The sequence below is a fragment of the Dryobates pubescens genome, chromosome 1, assembly GCF_014839835.1.
Source record: "Dryobates pubescens isolate bDryPub1 chromosome 1, bDryPub1.pri, whole genome shotgun sequence".
In the NCBI taxonomy this organism is placed as follows: domain Eukaryota; kingdom Metazoa; phylum Chordata; class Aves; order Piciformes; family Picidae; genus Dryobates; species Dryobates pubescens.
Window position 1 is genome coordinate 19,651,362 of NC_071612.1, and position 22,694 is coordinate 19,674,055.

Sequence of the window (22,694 nt, forward strand, 5' to 3'; positions counted from 1 at the left end):
CAGGATAAATTAGGGTAATCACGTAAAAAAATCCAGAAATAGCAATGAAGGGAACCTTGCAACAAACCAGATGTGCTTCTGCCTCATCTAAAGCTGCCCAAGCGGTATTTTCAGAGACAGATTTCCTGGCTATCTCTGGTGTCTTGGCATTGGAAGTGTCACCTAAATAATTCTACATATTCCATAATGTCTTGATTTCACAGTTTGTGTGCCTGCTTCTTTGTAGCTGCTGCTTGGACCTTTCCTATTTAGTAGAATATTTCCAGACAGCTTAAATGTTCTTATCATCCAGCTCTGTCAGAACAGCCACAGCTAGGTTCTCAGGGTTATGTGTACATGGTTGCAATCAATGTCATTGTGCCCTAACAGCATGGGGTGTACTCCTATCCATTCTCACCAAACACCAGAGCGAATTGACCAGCTGTGCTGTTCTAAGCAAGCAAATTATACTGGAACATACTAGGATCCAAACAGAAAGAAGCTGGATGGGAATAGGTCTTACGATATAAAACATTTCCCCTGATGCCTCAGCTTGTTCTCATCCAATATTTGTCCAGGACAAAGTCATCTGTTAAAGCCAGAAGTTAGGGTATTTAAGTGTTCGTTACCGTTTCGGGATATTCCCCAAAGTATTTTGCTACTAAACCAAGGCATCTAATTCCTGTGTCTGATCACCTTTCCTGTAAAAGGATGTCTGCAGAATGTTCTTACAGCTGCCTATTCAGCCTAGCTTTGACACTTTGGTGCTTCACTTACTGCTAGGAAAAAAAAACCCAAACCAAATAAACCCTGGGAATTCCTCACAAGATTCATCACACAGAAAATGCAACATGGAGGAACCTGTATGTATGTCAGGTCTGTGTGGCCTGTGACACTGTCAGGCCTTTGACAGTGTCAGGATTACACCTCTGATAGCTGAAGGGATTATAAAGCAACTGAGACTAGGTCTCTGGGTGAACTAGCTCTCTTTTCTGCCCCTAGACTTTGTTCCTACCCAAGTGTTTCCCACCTTTTTGAAATCGTAACCAGACAGCTCATAGGGTCAGTTTTAGTTACCTCTGTCAGAAAATTTTTTGTTCCATCCCTTAAACCTAGGAATTAATGTTGGAAATATCATTGACTCAAACACACATTTATTTCAAAGAAAGATGCAATGATGCAATTTCCAGAGATGTCACGTACTGTCAGAGAAAGATAAAAGATTTATGAGATCATTTAAATTAATGTCTGTGGAGAGCTGGGATGATTCCTTACTTTAAGTAATCATTCATTTGAGAAATAATCTTTCTTTGTAGGCTTATATTCAGCTAATTGCAAAGTCAGCTTCACAGTAAGTGGAGTGATAGTCCTGTAATAGGCTAGTAGTTTAAGTGCTGCCAACACTGTTAGGCTAAAATGTTGGGATTGAAGTATGTGATACATGCCAGCCAGTGTCTAGTCCACTGATTCAGAGTCCTCTTCTACACCTTTCCCATGGCTGGGTCTCTTTTCCATTTATAGCTCTCTAGTCAGCAGTTTGATATGGACTCGGATAGCTTTGTAAGGCAGTCTCTTTGGATTATGGTTAATCATCTGTAAACCACAGAAGCCCTTAACTGATTCTTAGGATAACATCTGGAATGTGGAGAAAAATTACTTTTTGCTGCTGGAAATGCAGACTGGACTGTCCTCTGAGTTGCCACCATTTAAAAGCTTGCAATTGAGACTTTGTTTATTGGGATGCATAATTGGACCTACTTGGACCCTTTTTGACTCTTCCTGGTGAAATTTGTTTCTCATAAATGTACCTGGATATGTTCTCTGAATCTAATGCACCATTCAGTTCATTTCCTTCAGGCTATTAGTTTCAAGCTGTGAGCAGATTCAGGCATACGTTACCATGTTGGCTCTGTTCAGTTTCCAGCTGGAGGATTCCTCTGCATAGAAAGAGCAAATTATTATTTAATTTAATATTTTGAGGTGACTGTCTGGTGCTTCAGAATTTAGGCCTTCATTTTTCAGAAAAGCTATCTGAGTCATTACAGGTAATAATTTGTCATAAAATGAATGGTGAGTGATTTGTACTCTTTATGCATTTCTTCAGTGTTTAAATACTATATTTTGTGTCTTCGTTTACATTATCTACACCTTCTTGGATGTACATTAAATGAGTGATGTTAGTTCAATTCTACAATTGCTGTTAAAAAAACAAAACAAACAAACCAGACATTTTTCTTTCTTTTTTTTTTGAAGTAGGGATTTGGGAAAAAATATAATTTCTGACAAAGAAACTGGTACTGTGTTGGTAAGGCAACAGTTCAAGAACCTTATTTCCTCTTTCAAGGGCAGCAAATCAGGTAGCTCCACTGAGCTAAAGCCTAGACTAAGTATTTTTGAAATGCCTATGATGGATGTTACAATTATGTTACTACATATATGATCGAATAATTTCCATTTATTCATCTTCATCCTTAAAAAAAAGCAACAAACAAACAACAACAAACCAAAACCAAGTACTATGCAGACATACTTTTTGCTCTGGTTCAAGTCCTTTGCAGAAATTCAGTAGGAAGTATAGGAAGTTCACCCTTCTCAGCTCTCACATCAGAATCCAAATGTTTTCATCACGAATATTTAGATTCTGGGATATAGTTCTTTGTCAAATGGTGAATTCTGAGCCAGTTACAGAGGAGCAAAGGGAATTGTGTATACGAAGCCCTGTGTATAATGTACAGAGATTAAACAGAAAGTCCTATAGACTGAAAGCTATTATGCTGGCATTTTTTTCCTATCTAGGAATTTTTGGTATGGTATGAAAATGCTTTTTAGTGCTTCTTTCATTCATACAATTTTCTTTGTGTTCAATGCACAAAATAGCTTTTATGAAGTAAAAAAAAAAAATAATTGAATAGTACCCTATTTCCAGTAGCTTCTAATCCCAGAGATATCTTCAAATACATTTGGTAGCACAAGTTAATTGTGCTGTTATAAGAAGTGGGTGTAATTAGCATTTATATCACAGTAAAAGATTCCCTGGGCCTCTATTACAAAACTGACTTCTAGACTGTAGTACTGGTATTCATTAAAATGGATTAGAGTGTTCAGAAAGCTCACGCATGTCTACAGCAAGTAAATATTGGTAATCACTGTAGAACTGAATGTCAGAGAATGTCATTAATCAGGAACTGTGAAAAGAAAATGTACACACAGGCAGTACATTTAAAAAAAGTTTTACATCCTAGAGATCTGTATTAGCTTCCCCCCCCAGCCCCACTATGGGATTGGTTACATGCTTTGACCCTTCCTTTGTGGCCAAAGATCTCTTAATCTCTAACAATTTACAGCTCTTTATCAGAGGATGTCATCACCACTGACTGATCCAAAGGTTCCCATGAGCATTTCCTTTTCTCACTTTGTGGTGTTAGTTATTTTGGTTAGTATTAGGATATCAAGGCCTTCTAACAGGTAGGTTTGTCCTTAAAATAAAGTACTGCAAGCTCCATTTTGTCTCCCATAGATCTGCAGTTGTCCTTTGAGACTCTGACAAAGGAGAAAAGGAAAGTAGACCAGGGAATTATTTTCCTGGAAAAATAAAGCATCTCTGATCATTTCATCTTTTTCAAAGCTTCTGTAAGAGCATGATTGTAGTTTGAAGTTGCAGACCATCTGGTCTAGAAATTATGGTCTGCTGTATTAGCACTGGAATCTTACAGATCTGGGCCAGTACTTGAAACATTAGCAATGGTGACCAATGCAGCTGCTTGTACAAATATATAAAAACCCCACATTATGCAGGTATTTATATATAAAGTGCAACATCCATGATTAGTTGGCTGCATATGGAAATCTTCATTGACAGTTCAATAAAAAAAAAAATAAAATTGAGCCATGACTTTTATGAGTTTCTGTGGCCTAAAATTTCCAGTTGCCATAATTAAGTATTCTCCTTTTCTCCTAAACAGTTCTAATCTGTTTGTTTTACTGCTGGATATAGAAAAAAATGAGTTACCATTAACAACATTAACTGTTTCAAATTCAGTAGGATCTGTGTCAAGTGTCAAAACTTAATGAGTGCTCCAGATAGTAAATGAATAAACCGCTCAACTGAATAGAATTAATGCACTCTCATTATCTTTCCAGTGCAGCTCAAAATAACAATGGATGTTGTTTTCTGTTAGAAAGTGCACATCTGATTTACTTATGTTAGGCAGCAGGGTGCTAATCAGTGCAAGGAATGCTGTGCCACTTAAATGTGAGCTTTGGGCCTTTGCTCACACACCAGTACAAGAGTCCTGGTGCAGCATGTCCCAGTAAAGCACACAAATTGAAACCCTTGAATGCTGGGATGTGCAAAGGAAAAGAAAACTTCTAATACATATTGGGAGTATGTTTGCTTTAAATTAGAATAATTTGTGCATTGTTCCATACAAACACAGTATATACACATAAGAGCATGTATAAGAATAGATGGCATCAATGCAGATGTATGGCTGTATGACTATGTGTACTTTTCAGCTTTTTGAAGTAAACTGCTTCATTTGATAAATTACATGTTTACTTTACTGCTAGTGCTGGAACTTACACTATTAGGGCAATTTTCAGTGATTGCATTAAGCAAAGAATATTACTACAGAGAGCTAATTGCTAGTTGTCAAAGTCATTAGAAAAAATGTTGTGAGGAAATAGCAATATTTATTTTAATGAATTAACACTTTTCATATGGATTGCTGTATGTGGTATTTACACTATAAAATGCTATATGTGATACATCAAAAAGATGTTTAAAACATCAAAAACAAAAACAAAATCCTACACTTAAAGAGGAACATAAAATTTCCTGCTGGGGATGTGGAACATGGAATGCCATCTGTATTATATGGCACTGAGAAAACTGATTATGTTTGGACCTCTATTTCATAGCAGATGGGTTCATTAAATTTAATAGCCTCCAGAGCCTTTAGAAACAGTGTTAAAAACATGTGGAACATGCTGAGGCACTTCACTTCTCGCCCCACAGTCATTATAACTCTGGCACAGACTATAAATATTACACTACTTTATTTCCATTGAAATGGATTACTATTATAATTATTTTTCCTAGTGTACATTTACATGAGAAATGCAGAATGCAAATTGTCCTTGTTCAAACTTTGAGATATGCAGTTGAGTTCTTTAAATGCATTTTACAGTACTTTGTACTGGGAGGCATTCATACAGAACTTATTTTTATCTTCTTCCTGCGACATCAGCAAGCAGCTGTAATGCCACAGCAAAGATAAGTCTTAAGCAGCTCAGCTCCCACTGTAGTGCAAATAAGACAAGCATTATATTAAACCATAGAAGGAAAATCAGAGCAGTGTTACATCTTGCTTTTGGCTATATATTGAGTCTCTTTTCTAGTATTTTATATGATAGGGTAACTATAGCTGGACCTTTGTTCATCTTGCATCACTGGAGCACAGAGAGATTAAATATCTAATTTCAAATAAGAGTAGTTCCTCTTTTCAGAATATTCTCAGTTTGATAGGCAAAGGAATATTAAGGAATATTTTAGTGATACTTATTTTTTTATTTTTAAATGATGTTTCAAATGAGAATAGGGAAGTTTTACTATGTTCAAGTGCTTTAACATCCTTCTAACATTCTTCTACCTTTTCATTTGCATGTCCAGATATTTAAACTAAATTACTTTTTTACAACCCTTGTCATATCTGAAGATTTTTTTTTTCCTGGCTTCCCAATAATGCTACCAGCTTGTTCTTGTACAGTGTAATTCAGTAATGCTCTTCTGTTTCTGTTTCCTTTCTTACAAAATGCTGTGACTATCCACACTATATTTTACTGTTTCAAATGTACTGACCATTTTAATGTGGATTTTCCCCTTCTTCACTGACTTCAATTCTAATTTTGTCACTGGCCATTACTGATATTATTTTCCAGACCTACAAATTTTAATAACCCTCTAAAGACTACTATGGTAGCTGATGTATAATGACAGGGTTTAAATAAGACAACTTCCTCATATAATTTACAATCAAAGTAAGAAGGAAGAATTGTCAGTTGCTTAGAAAGGGCAGAGAGTGCAAAGACACAGTAAGACAGTACAGCTCAACACAATAAGTAATTGCCAGTCCATGAGGACTCAGGAATGAAGAGCATAATGTGAGTACACTCACAAACACATTCAGCTTTCTGAGATTGTAGTGTCCACTTCTACAGGGTTCCCACAAAAATGTTCTTTGCCTGGGTCTTAAAAATCCTGGAGTCCTTGCTAGTGTTTGGGCAATCCAGTATTTACTGCTCTAAAAGTGTTTCAGAATGGTTACATTCATAAAACACATTCTGTGATTAAATTTTGGAAATCAGAAGATTCAGTAAAATTTGAATGTTAGTTTTGCTGGTTTGAGAGCTATTAAGCACAAAGATACTATATTGGGACCTTGTTGTAAATTGTTAAGCAGCTTCTTGCTGCTTCTGCTGTAAACATGGTGTGTCTTGTGACATGATTGCTTTGCACCAAATTGTTTCTTCTTGTATGAAAACTAATGGGATATATGTCAAAAAGAATCCATAGAATTACAAAAGTTTGTAGGTTTCACCTGCTGGATGTTCTCCCACTGGTTACTATATACAAATTAAAAAGAACTGCTCTGCTGTTAAATTTGACTAACAGACATATTCATGCCAAAAGGGTATTGGTCTCATTTGCAGACACCTGCACACTAGAGATAGAGCAGCTTGGGACCATTTCCAGCTTCAGACTGCTGATGACATGCTGTGCCTTTAGGTGAGGTGACAGAAAATGCTTTTCATTTCCAGTTTGTTTCATGAGGAATTCTCTGGTTTTGTTGAGACATCAAAATAAACTCAAAAGGTGACAATTCATTAACTAGAAGGAGAATTTGTTTGTAGATCTCCATATTCTGTGGTGAATTCACAATTCAGGAGGATATGTCTGCTCTTACTGCAAACTACTTAAAGAAATTCACAGATTATAACTGTTTGTCTTTGATCTTTTTGCATCAATTTTTAGTGAAATTGTGTTAATTATAAGGAAATTGTAGCTATTTTGTAAGATGTATTACCTTTTTTCCCTCCTCTGTTTTCATCTTAAGTTTTCACGTAACAGATTTTTTTTAGGGTAAATGAAAATGTAGGAAGGTCTTGAATTTAGTGTAATACACTAAATCCTATCCTTTGATCTCATATGCCATTTTTTGACTTTCTGGGAGAAAGAGGGTAATGAAGATGAAATATACTTTATCAACACTGCTGGAGTGAAAACCTGAAATAATAAGAAAGACTTATTAAATTATTGGTGCCATTCAAGCTTTGCTGCAGTGGCAGAATTCAGTGCAAGAAAAAAGAAGAGAAGAGAGAATAAAAGGGGAACAAAAAAAGTTATCTTCTGTCTATTGTTCTTCAGATATTGAAGTTAGTTATTTTTAGATATTCTTGTGTAATCAGGAGATTTAACATACAAGTCAGTCACACACATAATACAGTATACACGTTAAGGTTAATGCTTATCACAGTCATTATGGCTGATATTTACTTTTAAGTTAGTAATTGCTGGAGAATTTATTCAGAAATATAGTATCATAGTATCAGTCAGGGTTGGAAGGGACCACTAGGATCATTCAGTTCCAACACCCCTGCCATGGGCAGGGCATCCCACACTAGATCAGGCTGGCCAGAGCCTCATCCAGCCTGGTCTTAAACACCTCCAGGGACGGGGCCTCAACCACCTCCCTGGACAACCTATTCCAGGGCTTCACCACTCTCATGGTGAAGAACTTCCTCCTCATGTCCAGGCTGAATCTCCCCACTTCCAGCTTCATTCCATTCCCTCTAGTCCTATCACTACCTGATATCCTGAGAAGTTTTATAATACAAATGGTAACAGGATATTTCCTAATAATGCTCTTATTGCTTGACAGCAAGCTATTCAGCCTTGCTCCAAACCATTTGTCAAATCAGGCCTTTCTAAGAAAACATTTCCCTCAATGATTAGCTATCAGGTTGGTAAATGCATGTTCTTCAGCAATATCAGCATCATCACGAGGATGTTTAGAACACATGAGACTTCTCCAGAATTCATAAGAGCCATTTCACCTGCATTGATGTATTTCTTTTTTTTCAGAAGGAAAATGCAGTCATCCAGAATATTACTTTACATTGCTTAGTTCTAGGTAAACCATCAAAATCCCTAAAAACTGTATACTAGGAGTTGGCACAAGGATCCTACAGTGGTATTCTATTTAAGGACAGCTTTTACAGAAAAGTATTTGCTTTTGTTGTTTTGGGTGGGGTTTTTTTGGTTTTGTGGTTTGTTTGGGGTTTTGGTGGTTGGGTTTTTCTATTTGTCTGGTTGGGGGTTTTATTTTTTTTGGTTGGTTGGGTTTTTTTCTTTGTTTGCTTGGGGTTTTCTTATAATGATGATTATTTAGCAGCTCATATACACTACAAAAGAATATGCATTAGAAACAGTATAGTAATACTAAGGAACAGTTCAGAGATTTTTGTTCTATTGCAGGCAATGACATTTATATAATAGCAAAATGGTAAAGACCTCAATATTCAGTATAGTTATGTTTATTCCAGGGAAGTTTTTCCTTATTGATGTAATTACTAAAAGGAGAACTCACTCCTTTTAAACATGCATGCAAGAGGCCAATATTTTGTTCATGGTGTGTGGAATGGTCATGGAGTGTCACATTCCATGAATCAGTTCTGCTACTTCAATCTTCAATCATGTGTCTTATTTTTTAAATTAACATAATTGTTAAAAAATAGAATTAGTTATTTATGACTAAAGTATCTAACCAAACTTTCCTTTTAAAGTGATTATTCTGAGTAATTTAAATGCAATCTTTCCTCTAAATATTTTGTATTCATTAAAAAGAGAGAACAATTAATGATGTAGTTTAAAGAATCACAGTCATGGAGTCACAGAATAAAGGAGTCTGGAAAGGACCTCCTTTAGATCATCTAGTCCAGCCCTGTACTCAAGCAGGATTTACCAGAGCAAGGTTCCCCAGGACTATGTCCAATTAGATTTTGCACATCTCCGCAAGCTCTCTGGGCAGTGTGCTCCAGTGTTTAGCCCGTTACTCTTACAGGAAAAATGTAAGAATTTTGTTATGAGTATGGAGAGCAGATGCAGGCAGATGTGATCTAACTTGATGAACTGTTTCAAAATCTGAACATATTTAGATTTAAAACCAAGATTGCGAAAATGTGCATTAGAAATTGTTCATCATTTACATTAGTCAACAGTTGTGTCTGTTAGAAAATGTGTAAACTCTTCAAAGAGTGGAGCCATTTTGTTACAAAGATGTTTGAAATGTGTATGTAGCTTCATAGTGTGCTCTACTCCTTCTTAATTCCTATCTGATATGTTTGCAGCTCCTGTTTTTTCTCTTTTGCATGTTTCACAAGAGCTAACTTCTATCCTTTCTGTCATCTTTATAGAGTTCCTTGTAAAGAGAGGAGTAGAACTGTAGCTTTCATCTATATTTGATGACTGTCTTCTCCATAGCAACATTTACATTTCCTCTCACTGGTATACTTTGCATGCAGTGCACAGTCTGTCCTTGACTAAAAAGCTGTAGTTACTGCAAAATAAGTGGTAGCACAGTAAAACAATTATTTGAACAAAAAAGGAGTTTGTGTTGAATCCCTTGAAAAATCAGGTGCATCTTCCTTACAGATGTTGTCCCAGTAGCTGCAGGTTAATGTCACTCTTTTAGTATTTATATTTCAATCTTAACACCAGGAACAGCAGGAGGCTGAATTTTATTTTTTACTCCACGTAGGCATATCATTATATAGGATGTCCTTATAGTGCTTAAATGATTGTAGGAATTGGAGAATAAGGACACACATTATAATTTTGGTGATTTACAATATCTAAATGCTGTGTCATACAGCAACAAAGTACATTTTAAAGAGGCTTTTGATATTCTTTCTATTCTCTCCCAAGTTTTGGCTATTTTTAGCAATGTATGAAATGCTTTGCATTTCTTTATGCATGTAAAGAAACCATTACCTACCTTACATTTAATTATTTATATGATACCATGAACAGACAAGCTATATTATACAGCATAAGTGCACAGTCTTGCAACTGGGAATAAACTGCATCACCACAGGTTAAGAGGTGATCTGTTAGAGAGCAGCCCCATGTAGAAGGACCTGGGAGTCCTGGTGGATACAAGTTATCCATGGGACAGCAATGTGCCCCTGTGGCCAAGAGGACCAATGGGATCCTGGAGTGCATTAAGAAGAGTGTGTCCAGCAGATTGAGGGAGGTGAGACCTCACCTGGAGTATTGCATCCAGTTTATGGCTCCCCAGTTCAAGAGGGACAGGGATCTACTCAAAAGAGTCCAACAGAGGGCTATGAGGATGATTAAGGGACTGGAGCATGTGCCGTATGAGGTGAGGCTGAGAGCCCTGGGGCTTTAGTCTGGAGAAGGGAAGATTGAGAGGAGACTTTATAAATGTTTATAAATATCTGAGGGCTGGGGGTCAAGAGGGAGGGGGCAGGCTCTTCTCAGTTGCACCCTGTAATAGGACAAGGAGCAATGCATATAAACCACAGCACAGGGGGCTTCACCTCAACATGAGGTTCAGGAACTTCAGTGTGAGGGTCGTAGAGCACTGGAACAGGCTCCCCAGAGAGGTTGTGTTGTCTCCTTCTCTGGAGACTTTCAAGACCCATCTGGATGCATTCCTGTGAGACCTTCCAGGTCCTGCTCTGGCAGCAGGGTTAGACTCGATCTCTGGAGGTTTTTTCCAGCCCCTAACATCCTGTGATCCTGTGATTGCACAGTACCTGGCACATGTATGCACTGAGCATTCTGTTCTTTTTGGTTTTTTTTTCTGTCTCATTCTTTTCTCGGGAGCTTCACTGCTGTATGTGACATTCTCCTCCCTGCTGTGGTGTTAAGGACAGGGCCTATGTGCTTGCCTCAATATTTCACATCTTTCCTGAGAGTCTATTTCTAACATGTAAAAGTTCTAATACATAAATTCAGTGGCAAATTCAGAGTCAGGACGTGACATGTGCAGGATGAGTCTGAACGTTGCAAACCACCATCAACTTAGCTATGCATAATATTAAATTTGGTGCAGACCAGAAACTATTTACAGAAATGGCTGTACTATCAAGATGGTATTCATCTGTTGATTACTTACTGGCATCTCTGTTGACCTGATTATGGAACAATCATATCAGCAAGGTAGTTAGCCTTTTTTGGAGACTGGTGACGTTTAAATGCTTTGTAAAAGAATAGGACTGGAAAAGAGGGCAGTGACGTGAAACAAGAATTGTATCTTTATTTGTGAACGCTTACAAAAAATTAATTGCAATACAATAATTCTTTACAAAGATAATGCAATCATTATTAGAAAAGTAGAAAATGGATTTAGGTTATTTTTGTTTCTCTGTACAACAAACTTCTTGTTTTGCTCTTCTTCAAACAAGCAGAAGGTTGAATTCTGTTCCAACAGAACAGTAACTTCATAAAATTCTAGTGTATTTTACTTTAATACTTTAAGACTTGGTTTCTTGGATAGTCTGGGCCCTTCAGCTACATAGTGCATACAACTTAGGGGTAAGCTTAGAGAAGAGAAGGGTTTGGGAAGACCTTATAGCAACTTTCTAGTACTTAGCCTACAGTAAAGATAGGGAGGGACTTTTATGAGGTCTGGCATGAAGTACAGATCTACTGGTTCTGCAATATATGCCACTTGCTTCTAAGTGGAGTATTTCAGGTCTTTTCATGGCTTTGTTTGTTTCATTCATGTTGGCCTCAGGGTTATCTGATCCAAGAAATAGTGCAACATCCTTGATACTGGACTCCTTTGCCTGTGGTTTGTTTACCATGTTGTTAGTGTCTGTAATTTTTCTTTTTCTGATAATACCAAACGCATTTCCATGAAGGGCCCAAAACAATACTAGATTATTAGCAAATGTGGAAACCATGACAACTGTGTGCAGTAACAGTACTGGAAAACTTTATAGAGTTATTTGTTCTGTGTGACAGGACCCTCAGTTGACCTGAATTTAGAGGTGGAATTCTCAACGTGTCTTACTGGAATCAAGCATACTATGAACTTCAGGGGACTTGCAGATGCTGAAGGATATTGTTTTACAATACAAAATAGAATAATTATAATAATAAATTGTTAGTAAAGAAAATTTGTTTTTTTCTGGGAAAGACAGGTTAAAAAATTTTCCCTCCTTTTTCTTCACTGTGTCCTTGAAAGGCCCTGTACTCCAATCTCGCTCTTTAATTTAGCTCTTGTTTTCAGGTTGCAGCAAAATTTGCAGTTTTATAAAGATCCCTAAGTCCACTTTTCTCTCAGGTTTCCCCTGGTACTTTGAGGCCTGCAGGTTCCTGACCCTGCCATGCCTTTTCTTAGTACCCTTCCCTTCTAATCCAACCTGCAACAACCAGGAGACCGTGAATGGCCAGGCTTCCTCCCTGCATCTCAGCCACAAACGAAACCTGCATTAGCAAGATTATAAACTAGGTGCAGGGAAAAGAGGTATGTGCCCTATCATGTATCCTCTTTAGAGACAATCACCAGGAGAAGGAAGAAACACTAGTGGAAAAGACAAAGAAACAAAGTATTTTGGTATGAATAAAGACACTAAAATGGCATAGTTTACCATATGTGCCATCAGAATAGAAAGATCTGCAGTGCTTTTGGAAGGCCAGGGAAGGATCACATAGTTTACTGCAGCACTGCCTCTTGGCAGTGTATAAGGCAAACCACAGGAGTCGGAGGTACCCACTGGGTTTTACACAGAGACAGGTAGTTTTTAGACTATGCAATAAAGGGTCAAGCCAGAGGACTATTACTGTTATTGTTAGGAAAATTATTTGTTTCCTATGGCCTCCCAGAAGGGGTAATGTCAGACAAACCTCTGCAGTTTTATTCAAAGGAATTTGCAGCAATTATTGAACTGAATTGCTGACATATAAGATCTTGTAACAGCCAAGTTTAAAATCAGTAACAGAATGAAGATTTGTCTGTCTGTAACAAAATTAACTTAATTTTATTTTAAAATTATTTTTAAATTTTTTACTTTTATTTTTTAAGGATAAGATTGTGAAGTTGGCAACAAAGTTGGTGAGGGGTTTGGAACATAAGCCCTACGAGGAGAGGCTGAGGGAGCTGGGGTTGCTTAGCCTGGAGAAGAGGAGACTCAGGGGTGACCTTATTACTCTCTACAACTACCTGAAGGGAGGTTGTAGACAGACGGATGTTGGTCTCTTCTCCCAGGCAAGCAGTACCAGAACAAGAGGACACAGTCTCAGGCTGTGCCGGGGAGGTTCAGGCTAGATGTTAGAAAAAAGTTCTATACAGAAAGAGTGATTGCCCATTGGAACGGGCTGCCTGGGGAGGTGGTGGAGTCGCCATCACTGGAGGTTTTCAGGAGAAGACTTGATGGGGTGCTTGGTGCCGTGGGTTAGTTGTTTGGGCAGTGTTGGATTGGTTGATGGGTTGGACGCAATGATCTTGAAGGTCTCTTCCAACCTGGTTTATTCTATGTATTCTATGTATATTCTATGATTTTGAAGCTTAGGTGAAAAGTGACAAGAATGCCAGCCCAGGAAGAAGCATACTGGAATGTGAATCTCATCTGCTAACCCTAATATTCTTATTAAGGCTTTCATTAATTAATATTTCAGAGCAAGGAAATATTCTTGATTTTATGAACAGCTATAAATTTGGTACAATTTAAATTTGGTAATATAATATGGAACTCTGATTTTTAAACTCTTACCAAAATGATCTTGAAAATAACCTCTTTCAGTAAAAGCAACAGGCATAGTTTCATATATAAAAGTGTATACCATCTGGTTCTTGTAGCAATTATCAGTAGGAAATCCTCACTTGCATTCCATCTGACTGTAACTCTCTCACATGGCAAAGCTTGACCAATCCACCTCTGTCTGAATGGATGTATTCAAATATGAGTAAACTCAAGTTCTGAAAACAAGTAGTAAAAACTACATCTAAGAGTACTAATATTCGTGTAAGGATTCAACTTAAATTCGAGGTCTTGATAGAGCATTGTGTGTGTTCATGCATTTGTGTTTCAGGATTTTTTGTTTATTCAGATTTTTAATGCTCTTCCTGCCACCATTCCCTGAACCTATCTCCACTGTATTTGGACTATAAGCTTTATAATTTAGTTGGAGTGGTTTTTGGAAGTGTTTCTGAAATTGTAATTCAGTACCTAACATTTTATATGGTGCCTTGGATGACATGACTGTGCTTGGAGTACTGGTTTTTAAGAATATAGCTTACAAATTACCTCATTGTGAAAACAAAGGGGATTGCTGTGTCTGGTGCGTTTGGATGAACTGCAGAGTTCTTCAGTACATATTCCAAAAGGGGAGATATGGACATCATTCTTTACTGCACCTGTCCTTAACTGAAATATCAGTGAAAGGATGCTTACAATTTTTACACATACATAGCAAGAAAATGGCATCAAAGAAGTGAAACAGCAACATTACAGAGAAATCATTTTCAGTGCTACAATAGGGAACTAAAAAATTCATATTGCAACTTTCTTCTTTTATTTGAATGGAAGAAAGAAAACACTTCACTTATCACAGTAAACCAAGTTGAGGACTAGTAAGTAGCTAAACATTCAGAAAATGTTTGAACTGCTCTAAATAACGCTCTGACCATGTAGAGAGGATTTAGCTCATGTATTTACAGTTCATCAGGTACCTGCAATTTCTGCAGCAACCCTTGTATATAATTCTATATAATCCATTACTTAAACAGCAGACTTTTAAAGAAACAGATATAAGTTATAATTTAATGAGACCATAGCTTGTATTTTGCTATTGGATCATTCAGGTTTTAAGGATGAAATAATTTTATCTGCAGCAATTCTCACTGACATGAATTTTGTTACATTTTATATTGTGAAAACAGAAATTATGGCTGGCTGCTTTCAGTATTGTGAATTAGACATCACATGACAAGTCTTTTTCATGGCATACAATAATGTTTGTAATTAGCTTTTACCAGAGCACTATGTGGAAGGTTTTTCTATCTGTTTTAAGTCAGAGCAAGAACGAAAGGTAAGAATCTCAGTAGAGGTCTTGAAGCATTTGGTATTGATTCACCTGCCTGTTGTTTTGTGTTCAGCTGGTGCCTGTAAAATATAATTTGTATTGGAAAAAGAAATTTTCTGAGAATGTGGATTTAGTACAAGGCTAAATTGCTGTGCATGGTGAACTTCTCTATGAGTATGAAAGAGAAGAATTCAGAAAAAAGGAAAACTGTGTTATGCCTGCAATAGTTTATTTTTCTGAGTTCCTCTCTAATGTGAAATGGGTTTTCTTTTTCCTAAAGTGAAAACAGAACCAGTTTTTCAACTCTTGATAAATAAGGTATTTTATATGTATTGCAGTCTACTGCCTGCTCTCCATGATTTTTTTACACGAGTTGTTGCTTACTACTGTGCATACAGCCAGGTATGGCTAATCTTGTCAAAGAACATGTGTGTGATAGAAATATGCATATATGCATAAACACTTACCTTTTGTTTGCATATATGTACATGTAACCATACTTGTGTCTACACTACAGCAATGTATTATTCTATGCATACATTATTGTATATTATGCATATGTTTGCATAAGCAGTCAGTAACTTTCTATTACCAATTTGTTGTCATTTTCTTTGTCATAGAGAATCCAACCTTCTAGTTTAATGTTAAACCACTCCTAATGACAATTTGATTCATAATAACTGTAGGTGTAGATGTTCATCAACCAAGAATGGCTGGTTTTAAAACCAAAACAATTCTTACATTGACTTATATTTGTGTACAGGAAGATGGGACTACTTCACAGCTTAAGTCTGATACCATACTTGATGAGAAAACAGTCCCTCTATCAGTATCATGGTATTCAACAAACTGCCTGGTGCTTTTGTGATACCTAGCAGAGAAGCTGTCCAATAATAAACTAACTTAGTAAGCCTTCAATAATTCGAATCAATTGGCAATGTAAATCTAGTTTCTTTCCTTTATACTTCATTTTATATTATGTTAATGTAATTTTATGAATAGAACAGCTAAAGAAGCTGATCAAATTAATGAATAATGATTGCTTGTTCTGTTTTGTTGTTTTCCAGCTCCCTCAGGCTCAAAAGGTAAAATATTTTAATCAAATCTTAGTCATTCAAAATAGTCACCAGTTCTTCATGTTTCCATGGTGTTGTGAGTATGGTGCAGTAGTGATCAGTGAAACAATTCACTATAATGGGGGCTCTGGAGCTGAGCAGCAAAAAAGGTAGCTGACATTAAGCCAGCTAAGTACTTGCTAAGAGCAGCTCTTTAAACATATGAGCTATTTTAACACAATAAGCATATAGTAGACTACAACTTTTGAACAACAGAAGGCTATTTTATCAGCAATTTTTAATAACAGCAAGGGTAAAAAAGAAGAAATCACCCCATTACTACATGTGAAACATCTCTGGATCATTTTGTCTCTATTGCTGAGACTACAGAATCCATGGTATAGCTGGTACCCTTTCACTGCTCCCCACTGTATCTACCAGCACACCTTTAAATACATCCAGCATTTGACTCCTTTAGCAGGTTGCATAGAGTTTTCATATACTATGCATCGATATGGTACATTACCACAGTCACCACTGCACACGATGATAGCAAAATGATTGTGGCAGATGAAGACTTGTTTGATGCTTGTTGCATTATCCTCGGTTACTTCACAAATATAATTAAAGCTTCCAAAGAACAGGGAAAAAAAAAGAACACCAACACAAAACAATCAAAAAACAGATGCTGTTTTGTGGTTTGCAGTGAAAAATGTTGAAATGAAAATGTGAATGGAACATACGGGGAAACTGCAATAGTCATTTGTCCATGTTGTTCTTACTGTGCCATGTAAAGCACCTTTGATAAGAAATGCCAAAGCACTTAATCAGTGCAATCACATCACCATTGTTAACAGTCTTGGATAATGATCAAAGGTCACTTTTTAATAGAAGCTCTAGATTAAGTGGTCTTCAATGAACAGCTTTTGCAGAATGGTGACAGCAAACAGGGAACTCAAAACTTTATAAGTGTATCATACTTTTTCATTTTTTAGTTTAGAAAGCGAGATATATGAGCATGGGAGCTTTACCTTTGTAATGCTCTATCTATACTTGAAATTTCCTTGCTTGTGGAGCTCAGAAAATTCTGAGCAGGTAATACACTATTTTCAAATCTGCAGGTAATATACTATTTTGTGACACTTGGCTGTGTCCATAGCTCATGTTTTCATAGTGGCAGAGCCTACTAAATGTGATGTGGTAACAAAAATTGGGACTTTGGTTTTTTGTTTTTTTTTTTCCCCCATCTTTCTGGAAATAGATGGTGGAAAGAAATCTTTTATTTACAGCTTCCTGGGAAAATAGATTTGCTACACTGGCTGGCTTTGACTTTTTCATGTTCACCTGCTTGTCTAAAAGCTTATGTCAAATGCTTCTCTTGACAGTTTGCAGAGAGAAGAGACAGTGAGGTTATAATATGTCGGTGCAGAAAGATATAACTGGTCAGGTTGTTTAGCAGATCATTATGTCCTGTTGTGCCATATTTTACACTTTGGTGTCCACAATTCTGAGCTATTAAATAATGTTCTAGTTTCTCAAGATCAATGTTAGTGAAAACCCACTGTTTTCATGAAAGGTAAAAAGTGCCAATTTTCAGTGTGTTACACCTTGAGCAAACTAAAGCAGAACAAAAAGCCACTTATTTTGTATGCACATGTCTAGTTGAGGGATGGGAAGGAAGGAATGGTATGGGGAGAGAAGACAGATGCAAGTAATCCACTAGGGCTTTTGATAACTTCAGGTAAGAAATAAGCCTTTTTATAAGCATGGCCTTATAGTTTATGAACAGAACAGAAGAATCTCGTGCTGTCTGCAAGGTGAAGGGAAGCAGCACGAGGTAGTTGCATGCCTTTATGAATGACTTAGTCACTAGGGTACATGTTTTGCCATATGGTGCCTGAACTTGTACTGTATTTTTGTTGGAATCTATGTATCATCTTGCAAATGTTTTCTGTATAAACATTTCAAACAGTCCTGTCTCTCAAAAAATGTTCACTTTAATCTGTGAGTGATCTGAAAGAAGAATGTAGCATTTCAAGTTTACCTTTACTTTTTTATATCCATTACAAATACTTGGTCATCTTGATGAAATGTGTTATGTCTTTTATGTGAAACATTTTTGGCTGTGGTTTTTGCAGTGTTTAGTCAATGTTCTCGGGTGATTAGCTATTGATTTTGAAGACCTTTAGGTTCTCATCTGTCTACAGCAGTCAAATATCAATTAAAACCTGCTCCTATTATCTACTCTAAATCAGGTTGATGCAAATTCAGAATTGGAGGGCAGGTGAAACACACATAGGACTTTAAGATGGATGTCTGCACTATGATATTTATCTTTAAAAGATCCTTGTAATAGAGGCTATATTTAAAATAGAAAATATCACAACACCAAAAAACATGCCACCGTAATTTCAAGTAATAATGCTGCTGATTAAATATGATTGTGTAGATCTCAGAAGAAAATATGTCTAGGAAGAGCTAATTTATGTAAAAGAATGAGCTGATATCCTGAGAAATGGAACACATTTTATATATCCTCTATGTTGGTTTTCTGCATGTTTTTGGGTATTCATCCCACAGAGCTGTGAAAATAGTCATAAAACAAAGTAATAACTCAAATTTACCCATTTTCAGACTTTTTGAGATTGGCTTCCAAAATGATCTTTATTTTTGAAACACTTCTGAAAAAACAGCTTTTCTATTCATAGATGAGCAAGCGCTATTCTTCCTTAACAGCTCAAAAAGGTGTTTGATTTCCTAATAGGAAAGGCTTACTTGCTTTCTTGAGCAAACACAGCAGGATCCAAATCTGTTGTCCGTACCTGCTGTGACATTTTGTTCTACTTAGCTCGTGTGAAGAGGTAGAAGCGAGTAAATTAGGCACACAAATCAGAAGCAGTTAGTTGTGTTTAGGAACATTTAGGAAAGCTTTTAAAAATGATTCTATTATGAATTGAATAATATTTCATCCATATAGAAATGTTCTGATCATATCTGTTGCCCAGGTTTCTTCTTTCTTTCTGTGTTATCCCTTAACTTCTGTAAGTAATGCTTTGCCCTCCTTTTATCTTGATGCTATCATCTTTCAGCCATTTGGGAACATCATTTATCATTCCCTGCATCATTTACCTTCTTATACTTTGAAGTGTTGAAATAACTGTCACTGGGAATAGAAAAAGGCAAATTTGCAAAGCTGCAGTTTCATTGACTTGCATGGCTGGTGATTTTAGCATTTTTATAAAATTATAGAAGTTAAAGTGGATCTAATGAAATACAAAATGATAATGAAGTAAATATTTTGACCCTTATTTAGCATGCTTTTGGATCTTTTTCCTGCTGACAAGATGCTGTTGTCTTTCAGTTGAGAAACAACTAATGCAGGTCTCTTTCATTCATTATTTTAGGCTGTAGACAACTTACAAAATCCTGGGATCTAGCTTAAAACTCTGTGTTTTCCTTTGGAGGTCTAGTTTTAATTTTTCTTGCCAATGTCACCTGAAGTAGCCTAGCAATTCTCAGACCAAACCTACTTTTGCAAGTTGGAGAAACTACTTTTTGCAATGTTATCAGTTGAACATGTTAAGAAATGTATATTCCATAGCATAAGTCATCCATACTCCAAATGAACATTGAAATGCATGTATTTTTTTTCTCTGTGATTGTAATTCCATGTTTTAGAGAGATATAGGATATTCTTCCAGACTGGAAGGAATAAGAAACATCTGAGGGGCTGCATAGTTCAGTAGTTTCCCATTAGCATGTATACCCATATGCGCTAATCCACACACATTTAATATTCCACTGAACAGAATTATCATGCTTTCTTATTGCACCCATTTGACATTTATTATCCAGTCAAGCACTGTCAAATCAGTGACAGTTCATAGCTCTTTGAGGCTTTGTATTTTTCTTCCAATGGCAATTCTGCTTAAATGGTGGCAGAGTTCTACTTAAATATTCCCAGAATCACCTGACAGTAGAGGCCTGCTAGTTTCACTCACGAAGTCAAAGAGATGGGAATACCTTCTGCTAAGGGCAAGATGGAAACAAAATGAATTGATTAAGATCTGGAGTGGAAGTTAAGCTCAGAAGGAGATTGTTGCTTTTGTTTTATTAATAAACCCTAGGGGAAATTATGCAATTGTGAGCTGATATTCTTAGCAGAAAATGAAATATGTAGTGTATTCAAATGTAGAACAAATCAAAAATTAACAGCTCAGCAGAAAGGTAGAAAATGGTGACCTTTTTTTTGATGGCTGGTGGAACAACATCTGCTGCCATATAAAAACTTAATTTTACACTGGCAGGTCTGAAAAATAGATGCTCATTCAGCATAGAGAGGAGCCTTTTTCACTGCTTTTCAGAAGCAAAACTTGAATATGAAAGACTATCATACTGCAAAGGATCTCTGCCTGTGTACACATACATGGTTTGCCTGGGTTCAGAGGTTCCAGTATGTGGTGTGCATTTGCCAGAAGAAGGACTGTAATGAGCCTTCATGTTGCTTTCACTTTACTGTGGAGAATTTATTGAAGATCAAACTACTGCTGTACGTAGCAGGAGCCATCAAATCTCCTACACTGCTGGGAATGCCCAGACACATCCACTGGTTGCATACTGTCTAAGAAAACAGGTAGATCAAAACTGGTCAATAGAACAGTAGAACAGTTAAGACTACTGAGGTTTCAGGGAACTGAATTTAGAGAGGAAGCACAGACTGACTGTATTTATGAAGGAAGACGCCTTTGTATGTCACAGTCTGTGTTTCCTCTCATGAAGGTAGCATCCTGACTCATTAAGGGCAAGGCTGATTACAGCACCCATCAGTTGCAGTCCTTAATCAAAATGAATCAGTCAGAACAGCTTATTTGCACTGAAGCAGGAGAAACTGAACAGTCACTTGAATATAATGTCTGCAGATTTCCTATGATAATGTAAATTCAAGGTTTTATTTTGAAATGCATTAGGCTTATGTCAACATGCTAGTTTTGCTTTTGGAAGAAGAACTTCTTGCTATTCTATGGAGAATAAATAACACAGCAAGGAAAATCTGACAGGGCAGGCGATAAATGCCATACTGGATATAATCAGAGATTCTGTATTGTTTAGCATGAAGATGAGCTATACTGCACAAGCAGAGGCTTGCTGATGTCAGCCCTTTAAGATGGTTAGTGCTTTTATAAATACACATTGAAATAAATATAGGAAAGTATATGCAAATAAAAATAAATATGTATTCTATAAATATAAATAAACAATACAGGCCTAGCTCCATTTGCCTTTTTAAAAGAAATTACTTGCTGAGAAAGTAACTTTGATACCTGTAACCTTTTATAGTCATGATTGATTTATTGCATGTTTTTTCTATTTTCAGTTTTCTGTCCCAAATTTTTGGATCCTTATTATTATTTTTTCATTTCCTTTTCATACGACTGGTTTTAACTTGCTGAATGAAGCATCTGACAAGGCATTAAGAATTGCTCTTGAATTCTTTAATTTGTATTCGTTTCCCTCTTTTTCCAGTAATTCAACCCCCCAAAAACTGAAGAAACATCTGAAACCAGGAAGTACTTTCTTCAAAACTTGCAAGGGGCCTTTTCAAGATTGTGTATACAGATCTATTTAATCAGGAAATGAAAAAATGTATATGCTAGTGCACAGCTTCCATCACTTACCTAAAAGTGTTACACTTTTTCTTCAGTAATTACTTTATGGCTATATTTTTTCCAACATTTCTGAAAAAAAGGAAACAGCAATTAGTAAGTGTCTAAAGTTTTCAGAGGCCTAATGAAATTAGATGCCCAAGTGCTGGCAGAGGTCAGTAGTAGCTGGAATCTGAACTTTCTGAAGATTCTTTGAAAATTTCATCCTTAGGAAATGGCAGCCAGTATCCAACAAAATAATTATCTGAGATTTTTTGTACTATTCCAACAATTTTGATTTGGTAAGTTAACAGTAAGACAGGGAGGATGTGTCACAAAGGTATTTGGTTTATTTGGCTAGGATAGCCAAATATCTATCTATATCTAGGATAGCCAAATACCTATCTGTAAGAAGTAACAGCTTCTTGGTAGTTTGATTTATCAAAGTGGAAGGAAACAGTTCCTGCCCTCAAAACTGTAGGATAAAAGTTTTCCTAGAAACTTTATGTACTTTTAAAAGCAAATGCTGATTCTTCAGAGAGTTGTGGAAAACTTTTTGTCCTTTTTTCTTCTTATGGTTATCCTCTACTATATTTGGTTTGATTCCTTTGAAGTGTGAGGAGACAACAGTGTATATGCAGCAGTCAGTATATGATGCCTGCACTAAGGTAGGCAGGAGGTGAGGCACGTTGTCTCCAGAGATATTAAAGCACTTGTTACAAAGAGGAACCAGTGGACCACCACGGGATCAGCCATGGAGAGACTTAAAGTGCTGAGCACCACAGAAAAGGAGAACCTGTGGCAATATGTTGCTAAAAGGACTGTAGGGCTCTTTCTTGCTTTCCTTACCCAGAGGCAACAACAGATGATGTAAATTGTGTTCAGGTCAGGGAAATCCTTGCA

The 22,694-nt window shown here is 36.6% G+C and overlaps 1 protein-coding gene across 4 annotated transcripts in view; it reads left to right on the forward strand.

Annotated features, from left to right (window-relative positions):
* Positions 1-22,694, forward strand: part of CACNA2D3 (calcium voltage-gated channel auxiliary subunit alpha2delta 3) — a 425,193-nt gene that overhangs the window by 280,166 nt on the left and 122,333 nt on the right. For 3 of the 4 annotated variants that reach the window (XR_008462276.1, XM_009910018.2, XM_054162207.1), the window contains exon 14: positions 16,162-16,179. The exons of the other annotated variant lie outside the window; for it this stretch is intronic. Coding sequence is in view for 2 of the 3 variants with exons in the window: in XM_009910018.2 (XP_009908320.1) it covers positions 16,162-16,179 (18 nt within the window). In the remaining variant the exon portion in view is untranslated. The remainder of the gene's footprint in view (positions 1-16,161; positions 16,180-22,694) is intronic. 4 annotated transcript variants of the gene reach the window in all.